General features: G+C 33.8%; 1 protein-coding gene across 2 annotated transcripts in view; it reads right to left on the reverse strand.

The window, feature by feature from the left end:
* The window catches only part of LOC126884510 (NFX1-type zinc finger-containing protein 1-like), a 415,118-nt gene that overhangs the window by 119,519 nt on the left and 282,909 nt on the right, over positions 1-12,690 (reverse strand). For both annotated transcript variants that reach the window (XM_050650450.1, XM_050650451.1), the window contains exon 13: positions 8,788-9,057. In XM_050650450.1, the coding sequence (XP_050506407.1) occupies positions 8,788-9,057 (270 nt within the window). The remainder of the gene's footprint in view (positions 1-8,787; positions 9,058-12,690) is intronic.

Genomic DNA, 12,690 nt, shown 5'->3' on the forward strand with positions numbered 1-12,690 from the left:
CAAATTCTACATATTCAAAATAAAGGCCTTAAGCTATCTTTTTAGAATCTATGGAAATTAATAAACTGAAAAAGTCAGATATAATTCTGAATGACCAACTCGAGACAAACAGCTCCCCACTCCTCAACCTCTTCAGTTGAAGACTTAAAAAGGCAAACACATTGTAAACTATATCACTTGAGAAAGGCACTCCGCCGAAACAGCTGTAGTCACTTAGTTATAATAAATTTTGTGGAAGTATAGAAAACAAACGTTTTCAGTGTTTTATTGTTAGATAAAATGAACTTCCATCAAGTAACGGTCGAATCCATCAATTATTTACAGGAAGCCAATACAGGGCTATTGACCATATTGTTTTCAAGATTGCTTTTAAAGCGTAGAGTAACAACACAAAATATCTGGTTTCTAAACATTTGCGTGAAAAACAACGTGTTCCCGAAATACATAAAGTTAAAAACCAACAACCGCAGTGCCGCTGCCATAGCAGGTACCCACCAGGGTCAAACCAGATGGCTGAAACGGGATAGGAGCACCCAGTACAGAAAACGAGATATTATAGCTGTTTATCTTAAGGTATGTCATTCAGAATTACATTATAGATTAGAGAATATAGAATTTGATATCCTAGATTCTAAAGTAAGAACTGAAGTAGATAATATAATAGACAAAAAATTTAATACACAATGTAAAAAACTAAATAATCTAATTTGCAATAGTAAAAAACTCAATACTCATACAACAAATTTTTCAAATCATAGTTTTTTCAATAGATTTATAAACTTAACAGATACTAAATTCAATAATAATGAAATAGAACTTTTAGAGAAAGGATTCAAACACAACTTGCCTCAACATAATAATCAAAAAAATTTAGAATATTTAGGTGTAGAATGTGAAGTAGCGTTAAACAAAACTGCCAAAAACATAGAAAAAAGCATCATTTCAAAATCTATTACTGATGTATGTAGTGAAACTAATAATTCCTGTTTCAAAGAAAACCAAATAGCCGTTTCAATTAAAAATAAATCAATAAAACATGACATAATATTTACAAAAGCAGACAAAGGTAACACTACTATTGCTATCGACAAACGAGACTATAATAACAAAACAATAGAATTTTTAACTAACCAAAACAGTATAAAACTAAACAAAGACCCCACAGAAAAATACCGAAAACAAATTAAACTAGCCATTGAAAATTCAAAATCAATACTAAATCCAACAGAACAGAAATACCTTAATATTATGAACCCACAACCTCCTAAATTATACTCTTTTATTAAACTACACAAACCTGACCACCCAATAAGACCTGTAGTTTCTTTTTATACAGCTCCGTCATATAAACTTTCAAAAAAACTGTCAGATATTATTACAGAATACACTAAATTTTCACCTAAATTCACCGTAAAAAATACACTAGAACTAGTTAATAAAATACAACATTTTCAATTGCCCAACAACTCCAGACTAATTTCATTTGACGTAAAAAATCTTTTTCCTAGTGTTCCTCCTACAGAAACTTTTGTTTTAGTTAAAAATCTTTTAGACCATAATAGTACAAATCCGATCATTGCATCTGAAATTTTACACCTTCTTGAAATTTGCATAAATCAAGACTATTTTGAATTCAATAATCAAATATACACAAACAACAGTGCAGGACTTATTATGGGTAATCCTCTAAGCCCATTGCTATCAGATATATTTATGAACCAACTTGAAACAACAATTTCTAAACATCCCGTATTTAAACAGTTCTTATATTGGTGGAGATACGTGGATGATATACTAGTATGCTTTACAGGTACTAACAGACAACTTGACCAATTTCTATCATATATTAATTCACTTCATAATAATATTGAGTTTACAATAGAAACAGAACAGAATAACTCCATAAACTTTCTAGATGTAACGATTTCCAGACTACACAACAAACATGAGTTCTCCGTATATCATAAACCTACCCATACTGACACAACTATACACAATTCATCATCCCATCCTACACAACACAAATTAGCAGCCTACCATAGCATGATACATAGACTGACAGAAATTCCCATGACAAAAAATAACTTCGAGATAGAACTAAACATCATTAAACAAATAGCAGTAAACAACGGCTATAACGAACAAACAGTTAACAAAATTTTAAACCAAAAACTCCATAAGAAAGCCCTGAAATTAGTGTATCCACCACCTCAGAAAGAACCCAGTACCTTCTGCTCTCTCACATATACTGGCAAGATAACAACAAAGATAGCCAGATACATAAAAAAGAAAGGAATAACACCAGCCTTCAGAACTAACAACAACTTAAGCAAATATATTAAGAACAATAAAAGCCGAAAGAGAAAGCAACTACAGAGTGGTGTGTACAAACTAACTTGTGGTGACTGTCCGAAAACGTACATCGGTCAAACTGGCAGAACTTTTGACAAACGGATAGCAGAACACAAAAGGGCATTCAACAATAGAAAAACAGACACTTCTACATACGCACTTCACCTTCTAGATCATAATCATTCTTTCAATGAAGAGTTTCAAATTCTACATATTCAAAATAAAGGCCTTAAGCTATCTTTTTTAGAATCTATGGAAATTAATCAACTGAAAAATACAGATATAATTCTGAATGACCAACTCGAGACAAACAGCTCCCCACTCCTCAACCTCTTCAGTTGAAGACTTAAAAAGGCAAACACATTGTAAACTATATCACTTGAGAAAGGCACTCCGCCGAAACAGCTGTAGTCACTTAGTTATAATAAATTTTGTGGAAGTATAGAAAACAAACGTTTTCAGTGTTTTATTGTTAGATAAAATGAACTTCCATCAAGTAACGGTCGAATCCATCAATAATAGCAGTGTTTTGCAAACTAGCTAGCAAACTAGGACTTCTCCAGACCGACCATCTCCTTTTTTTTATCAATACGTCGCTGATTGAATGCTTAAAAACGACAACTACAAGCTATACTGAGATTGGACTGTGCTCACAGACCAACGAGTGGCACATAATAGACCTAATCTCATAGTAGTTAATAAACTTACTAGGCAAACAACATTAATAGATGTGGCGATACCTAACAACAATAATCTGCTTGGTAAGCACAACGAAAAAATCGCCAAGTATAGAGATCTCGAAATACAAATAAAGTAACAATTGAGAATGGAAAGTACCCAGACAATACCTATTGTTCTTTCTACTACTGGAGTCATTCCGAAGAACCTCATAAAAAAAGAATGTGTGTGTACTTTGTACGCACGTAAGAAGTTATACTTCTATTATATGATTTCTTAAAAATAAATATACTTTAAACAGTTTTGTTTTATTTTTTTTAAACACCAAACTAATTTTGTGCTTACCGCTTTCAAAAAAATAAAAAAAAGTATAGGATTGCACTGGATTCGAACTCACTACCTCTCGATCTCTGGCCGAATTAGTCGAGGCATTGAAGCACAAAAAAAGGCCTTACTCTCGATTTTTGGCGCAGTAAGACGGATTTTAATGCAGTTTGGTGCGTTGGATTCGTGAGAATGTCAGGAAATTTTGTGAACTATTGTAATGAATAAGAAATCTGAAATTGCATTTGTGCATAAGAAAAATTCATTTCAAGTGCATTTTGAAATAGGCAATTATTATAAATTTGCAACACGGTAAATAGTTGGGCAACATCCCGATTAATTATTTTAATTATTTTTAATTATTTTTAATCATTTATAAGTCCATATAATAATAGTCTAAGATGTCAATAACCATTAATAATAAACAAAAAAAATTTCCTTATGTGGGAATCGAACCAAGTACTAACGGGTCCGTAGCTAAATACACATACCGCTAATCTACGCAGACACTTGCTAGACAACGGCGATATTAGGTATAAACAAAACAAATTGGTAAGTAAAAATTGTAAAGAAAATTACTACATACTTAAATGTATTATAAAATTAATATATTCCTAAATTTTAGAAGAAACATTCGTAAATAGGTATTATTAATATCTATTAATGTTACTAAATGAAATATAAATATTTTGACGTTTCACAATTTGACAATTCACTTTTAACTGCAGTGCCTTAAATTTTTTAAAGCACTGGTGCTTTAAAGTAGCATTTTTAACGCTTCTATGGAGTGCTATAAATTGCATTTTTAACACGTTTGTAGAAAAATATATTTAAAAACACTAATATATTCTTTCCACACCTTTTCTGGACTGATAAATACATAAATTAAAACATTTAGTAACCAACTTCACTGCCTGTGTGCGCAGATTACTAAAATTTCACCCTCAATGAAATCGCGCCTAAAGAAGTATAACTTCAAAAAGGCAATATAACTATTAACTAACCTTTGTTGTTTCTCTTCCCACAAATTTTAACACGCAACAACCATACATTACATAACCAAACCGTCAACCGTCCACACCACAGCTGTGCTACAGCTGTCATATTGGATAATTTTTAACATGTCACTTGACCATCTAATCAGAACAAAGTTATAATGCGCATGCGCGCGGATCATAGGTTTTAACATATAAAAATTCACCCTCATGTCGCGCGTAAAGAAGTATAACTTCAAAAACATCAAAAAGCTGGGTCTAAATGAACATCTTTACAAGACCATGCAGAAAGCTGTACTACTCGCGACGGTCAGAAGTGTACGAAAATTTTTGGGAGACACACCTGCATACCAAGTCACCTATGGCTCGATAACATGGGAACAGTCCCACCAGAGCTCAATCCTTTTGATACCCTAGATATCTGGGATGAGTCAATTTTCCCCTTAGAGGGAATGTGAGCCGTATGGCTAAATCTGGACAGTGTTTTGATATGTAAAATGGTAAAAAAAAAGCCGGGGCCATGGGTGAAAATGACATGTATAAATATCTCGGTGTAAAGATTGATTGGAATATAAAAAATTGATCATAAACAAATGAAAACCGAACTAACTTCTGAGTTTGTACGAAGGGTTAGACAGCTTAATCGGTCATATCTCAATAGTAAAAAATTGTTTAAGCTATTAAATACGTACGCCTTTTTCGCGCTTAGCTACTCATTTGGTATTATCAGGTGGTCCAAAACGGATATCGAGAGTCTTCAGCGGAAAGCAAGAACACTTCTCACAAAGACACAAAAACATTATCCTCGCAGTTCATTAGAGAGAACAACATTACCGCGGTATCTAGGAGGAAGTGGACTCATGGACTATGGACATAGATGAGCAATTGGATAAACAAGTTGCTAACTTAAGAACTTATTTTCAGGCACGGTTGAAACATCTACTTTACATCGTGCAATCTATGCAGTAGATGACTCAACGTCACTTAAACTGAGGGAACCAGAAATGCACAAAGCCCACCTATCTAAGCAAGAAAAATGCGCATCTGGATGGGTAAACCTCTGCATGGGCGGCATCTCAATGAGGTCAACCAAGAATATGTCGACAATAGAGCGTCGAACTATTGGTTGGTATCAGGAAAGATATTTCCCGAGGCAGAGGGTTTCCTACTTGCCATTCAGGATCAGGTTATTCCAACTAGAAATTACCGAAGTACATTATCAATTAATTGAAAAAGACTGTATGACTTGTACACACTTCTAAGTAGATCAAACCGGCAAACAGGTGTATGTTCTCAAAAAATTGATAGTGTGTAATACATTTTTTTTATTAATCAGCTTTAATTTAATATTATGGTCAGATTATGGTAGATATTAATCATACTTTCAGCACATTACGTGCCATCATCAGAGCTTCCTAAAAGGACATTTAAGATAAGAGATTTTTTATAAAATAAAAGATTGAAAAACTTACGTCCTATTATAAAACCTTCATAGAAGAGCAATTGCTAAACAACACATAAAAACCATAGATACTGGGCAAAAGCCACATATCTCGGGTATAAAAACCCCTTAAAATTAATAAATTCCATGGTTTGACCATTATCAAAGGTCCTCAGATCCAAAACGACAAATGCCGATATGGATGTCAAGCCCAAGAATCCATTCAATACCTTACTGGGAGCTGCCAGGCGTTTGTCGGAACTGAATATAAAGAACGCCACGACTCAGTAGGAAAGATTCTCCACCAAGAACTAGCTAGCAAACGTGGACTTCTCCAAACCGACCAGCTCCCTTATTATCAATGCCTCCCGAATAGAATGTTTGAAAACGACAACTACAAGCTATACTGGGATCGCACTGTGCTCATAAGCCAAACAGTGGCACACAATAGACCGGATCTCATAGTAGTTAATAAACTTACTAGGCAAACAACATTAATTGAGGTGGCGACACCTAACAACAATAATCTGCGTGTTAAGCACAACGAAAAGATCGCCAAGTATAGAGATTTCGAAATACAAATGAGGAGACAGTGGAGAATGGAAAGTACCCAGACAATACCTATTATTCTTTCAACTACTGGAGTCATTCCGAAGAACCTCATAGAAAACATCAAAAAGCTGGGTCTAAATGAACATCTTTACAAGACCATGCAGAAAGCTGTACTACTCGCGACGGTCAGAAGTGTATGAAAATTTTTGGGAGATACTCCGGCGTACCAAGTCACCTAGGGCTCGATAACACGAAAAGAGTCCCACCAGAGCTCAATCCTTTTGATACCCTACGTATCTGGGATGAGTGAATTTTCCCCCTTAGACGAATGTGTGGGCCGTATGGCTAAATCTGGATGACTGTGTAATTCTTTAAGGCGCGCCCGGCCGAAGGTTAAGAGATTTAACATGTCACGTTGTGAAAATATTAGTGCTCCTATAGACACAAAAGAAATTTTGAATGAGGGTGTAAGTAATTTTAGGAAATCCTATTTGGAAGTTTTAACAGTTTTAACATATCTTTCTCAGTTAGCTACCTTAGTCAATTTAGTAATTCATTTAACGAAAGCCATTGGATAAATACAGATTAAAAGAATTTTAAAATATTTATTTACAAAGGACTAAAAATTATGGACTAAGATTATAATAATGAACATCAAGAGACAAAATTTATGAGACTATGTAACCCTATTTAATGGCAATCTGAGTATAAAGAAGCTGTTTGTTAATCATGCATATCATAAACAATGAAATCATATTGATATGCGCCATCATTTTGTAAGAGATGCAGTATTGTTAATCAAGTGTAAACATTGTGTTCTACGTCTCACCAATTTGAAATAAAGTTTAGTCTGTGCTGAGAGCTCAACAAAGCGTTTTCATTCCACTGCTATCTCGTTATAACAATCCGTTTACTCAGGACTGAGTCGTATCATTTATTTGAGGGTCGACTCCTACTTACAGGATCTGGTACCTACTCTTAGATATTGAATCAGTTATCTGGTTGTATGATATTTCCAATCATTAATAATACCAATTTTGTAACTCATCATCAAGTTGTATTACAAATGAACTAAGTATATTGACGCAGGTGCTACTGCATCTGAGTCATCAAAGGCGGCAAAGGCGAGTACGATCATCACGAAAGGGGCAGATTCTACAGTTGAAAACCATAGAAGACGGAAGTTACGAAGAAGCTCTAGCCAAAGACTAAACAAACGAGCTAGGCCAAATTGGCAGGAGATTACCAAATATGGGCAATCAGTAAAGGGCTATAAATTGGCTTCAGTGAGACACCAGTGACACTTCAATGAGTAAATGGAAGAGTCCAGATGAAACAACAACAGTGCTCCAAGTTCCCCCAAAGACATGTGTAAATGACGTGCTTTCAGAACTCCTAGCTGCTCCGAATGCCTTTTGTGATCGATAGGGCTCTGGCCAGAGGTCCTAATTCTACTCCATTCCGACCAGGGAAACAACTTCGAATCGGAAGTTTGGAAGACCATAGTGGCTTCTCTGGGAATTAAGAAGACCTTATTAATGAATTAATTTTGCTCTAAAGAATGCTACATCCTTCAATTGTCCTTCATAAATAATAAACCAAATAACTTGCTATAATAACTATAAATAAACTATTAAAGCAATCGTCTTTTACAAACTAAAACTAAAAAAATACTTTTCGATAAGGATGATCTAGATCAGTGGTGCTCAGACTTACACTGCATGGGATCTACCACATAAAATGCGATCGACTGCTAGTAAAAAAAAATTGAAAATAAAATTTTTTATTTCACATTTCCATTTGATAAAACGTTGTAACTACAGAGAGTTGTAATTAAAGATGTTTTTCATCTTAATTTTACTTGGAAGTGCATGGCACTTCATATCATCCACAAGTGAGCGCAGTCTCCACCTTTCTCATGTGAATTTCTTCCATGAATCGTGATCGACTTCAAAAACTTTGGCGATCGACCGTTTGAGCATCGCTGATCTAGATAACTTAAAATAAACTTAACAGCTTTTATACAAAATGTTGAGTTGCCTACCTCTAACTGCGTCACAATGTCAATTCATAGATGAAACGTTATTCGGTGGAAAGTAGTAAATATAGTACCAACAAACATATTATATCTCTTGTACAATTTTAAAATAATCAGCCAAAAACCTCTTACTGTGATTTACAGTGACGCTATTTTGATAAAACCTCAAAAATGCAATTTAAGTAATAGAAAATCATAGCACGGATAATCCGCACACGGATAATCGGGGTTCTACTGTACATATCAAAATTCTCGATATATAGTACCCGCTTTAGCAATGCTAGTGCCTTGCTTCTATGCACTATCTCACTCGGTTGATGAAAAGTTAAATAATTACTGAAAGCTTCATTCCGATTTTAAGAGAAATATAGCTAAAATAATCAAAAAATATATTAAAGTGTACGCACCAACACTGTACAATCTCCGCAAGGTTCCTCACATGTCTTCTTACAAATATGACCACATGGAAGTTCCCTCTTACAAGGTTTTTGGCAAATTATAGTGTCAGGATCCAAAAAGCAGGCTATCTTGAACATATGGGAACATTTGGTACGCCTTTTCTGAACTGCGATCTCACACTGTGAGCATTCCTCAAAGCACGCTTTGTTACATTTATGAGGTTCTTCCATACTTGTACATCCCTTGCGTTCTCGTTCGCAGGGTTTTTGACACTTATACTGAAAAAGAGTATAACTATTTAAATAAGCAGTTAAAAGTTCAACGACAAATAATACTAGTCCTACGTATTTTAAGGAAGAGGGATAACCGGTTTGTTAAATTAATCTCACCGAATTTGCCTGTTCATTTGGTTCTATTCGTTAAGTATAATGCCGGAATTAAAAATAATTGTGTTCATCCTTATTTAAATTATCACTAGGTAGCAGATCCGCAAAGGTTCTACCTAAGAAACGTTTAGAACTAAATGTTCCAATCAGTAGTACTGTTAAAACCAATAAAACATGTTCGAATAGTCAAATAGTGGAGGACGGAGTCATTTTTTTTTTGGGAAAAATGTTGAAAAATGAAAACAGCGGTATATATTTGGATACTTGCCAGTCCTATTAGTGAGAAATTCACCCTCCTTACGTCTGCTAGGTATAGAAGTCTGCTAGAGTATACAATTTTGGTAACCATAGCTGTTCATTTCTTCTTTTAATATCTTACTTAGACTAGGATCATTATTATCTTACTAACCTTATTCTTTTCTCAAGGACTTAATTGTTTTTACTAATACATACCTTTTTCTTGGCACAGTAGTAGTGGTCTCATTATTTGTTTAGTGGCTCTTCGATTCTATCCCACCGTTACAACACCCACTACTACTGTTATTCAGATGTTAGTTATATGTATATAAAGTATTTATACATTGTTTTTTATAAATATTGTTTAATGAATAATATATTTATCAGTAGTACATTTGCTTTTATTTCACTTTCTACTAACCAGTGTATGATATAGCAGGACAATGTAAATAGTGATTTTTGGTACAGAAATCCCAGGTTCTTCTCTAAATTGTAATTTGTTTCTTGTTGTTCATCACTTCCAAATTCTCAAGCGTTTCTTCAGTGGCGCCCACATTCAGTTTTTTTAGGCAACCTTGTATCCGCTTATAGTACCTTTCATACGATTATCTTCTCTGTTGTCTTAGTTAGTTGCATTAATGTTTGTGTTAAAAGATCTCATTTTCTTCCTTGTTTATATAATTTCATTATCCAATCTCTCTGTCTTTCTATCTCAAAGCCAAATTTCAGTGTAGTAAAGCTAGCCCGAATCCTCACTTGAGATTTTGTGTCTCTGGCCGCTTGCTTAAATTTGTTCGTCTGAGCTTAAACCACTCTTCATTAATATCCTCAATAACTTCTCTCCCAGTTCTTTTTTAATTTGTAAGGGCTTACTCTTTCTAAATCACAATACCCCAGAGTATTGCGTTTCAATAACTTTCGTGCAAAGCAAAACTATTTCTATAACCGGGATATTCTAATAACCGATCATTGGTGGCTAGTAGAAACGTGCCCTCAGGGCCTCAAATTTCTGTGCCTTAAAGCGGGATATTCCTATAACCGGAATTATAATAAGAGGGTTCGACTGAACTAATTCTCTCATTCTTTTTTTCTCAGAGGAAAATGTGCGAGGAAAAAAAACGAATTCCATATCAGTCCCATTATCCCAGCATATTCTATGAAAAAACCGAGAATGAAAACATGAGAAAGAGAATTGACCGCGATTCAATTCTTATTTAATATTTTGTTTACAGACGATAAATATTTCTTCCTCAATACCCATTAAAATCCAAAGTATATAGTACATAAAGTAGGTAATGATAATGGCAAAAAATCTAATATAATTTTCAATGAAACATAACCGTAAGATAGTAAGTAAACAATTTGATCATAAAGATATACATAAAATAACCTGGATCTCTCCTGATGGGAAAACAAAAAACCAAATAGACGCTGTTCTCACTGAAAGAAAACACAACAGATCCGTGGCTGATTGTAGAAGCTTATGTTCTAGAGCAGAGGAACAACGCAAAAATGGATACTATTAGAAACAACAGAAAAAAGTAAAGAACTCATACAGAAGTAAAAACTTCAACTTGTATTCTGGTATAAAATAGTTTATTTAAAAACTATCTAAAAAGTCATCCAAATGGATTGCAAAACGTTTTCGTTCTAATTCAGAACATCTTCAGTGCCTAGAATGAAGTATTTCCACGTTAGACTAGGCACTGAAGATGTTCTGAATTAGAACGAAAACGTTTTGCAATCCATTTGGATAACTTTTTAGATAGTTTTTAAATAATCGATTTTATACCAGAATATAAGTTGAAGTTTTTACTTCTGTATGAGTTTTTTTAAACTATGGTATACAGCCAACTATTGGGTTTTTCCCATTGATTTTATAAAAAAGTAAAGAGCATTATAAAAACAAAAGAAGAGAACCTAAACGATTACGCAGGCAAAAGAAAATTACTGGAAAACAACTAGAAATAATGGAAGAAAACTATGTCCAAAGAGACGGTAGAAATTTTTATCAAGGAGTAAAAAAGACACGAGTGACACAAAATAAATTCAAGATGTTTTGCAGAAATAAAGATATGTAGTATTTAACTGGGAGAGAAGACACAAAATTAAATAGATGGGCAGATTATTTCGAAGAGTTATTAAACGATAAAGGCCAAATAGAAACAGAAATACAACAACAAATACAAGAAATAGAACAACAACAAATATAAGAAATAGAACCACAACAAACACAAAAGCCGACAGAAATGGAGATAATAGCAGTAATAAAAGACCTAAAAATAACAACAGCACCTGCGAAAGCGGAGCCCCAGCAGATATATTAAAGGTAGGAGGAAATATACTGCAGGAAAAAATAACTCGACTCGTAAAGAAAATATGCGAAAACGAAAAAATTCCGGAGCAATGGAACACAGCACTCATCTGTCCATCCAATTCACAAGAAAGGTGATAAAAGGAATCACACTGTTAGAAGTGGTATATAGTCCAGGAACCGAAGCTTTTTACCTCGCAATTTTTACAGAATGGATCGATTTGTTTGAAAATTTGAGAATAAGTAATGGATAGTCCAAGGATCAAAATCTATATAATGCCGAAAGGCGCTTTTACCATGGGGGTGGTTGCCATGCCACCCCATCTCGGGGGTGGAAATTTTTTATTATATTTTGACCGCAAAAGATGGTAAAAACATTGATTCTAAGCAAAAAATGTTCTATATATTTTTTTGATAAAATTAATAGTTTTCGATTTATTCGCTATCGAAAGTGTTAGTTTTATATCGAAAAAATCAATGTTGTTGGATATACTACTCATTTACGATTCACTCAATTTTTGCCGTAGAAAAAATTTTTTCAAACCAAGTTCTTGGGAATTAAATAATCTACAATTTCATATTTAAATATTTTCGTATCTCTGATGCTAATCGTCCTATTCTGATTCTGAAGAAAATGGCATTTTTTGCAAAACTACAAAAATTCATTATTCGCTTTTAACTCCAGTTTTTAAAAACTAATCATTCTAAGCCAGTCAAACCTCTAGAATCTATTACTAATTCATAAATAAAGAAGAATAAATAAGGCCAATGACTAAAAACACCGCTAACTTGCAATATTATGCTTCCAATTGGATTTCTCCTTTTTTTACTCACTCAATTTTTGCCGTAGAAAAAATTTTTGCAAAACAGTTTCTTGGGAATTAAATAAGCTACAATTTCATATTAATCATTTTTTCGTACCTTTGATGCTAATCTTTCTATTCTGAAGAAAAGACCATTTTTTTTAAACTAAT

The sequence above is a fragment of the Diabrotica virgifera genome, chromosome 5 (assembly GCF_917563875.1).
Source record: "Diabrotica virgifera virgifera chromosome 5, PGI_DIABVI_V3a".
Classification (NCBI taxonomy): Eukaryota; Metazoa; Arthropoda; class Insecta; order Coleoptera; family Chrysomelidae; genus Diabrotica; species Diabrotica virgifera.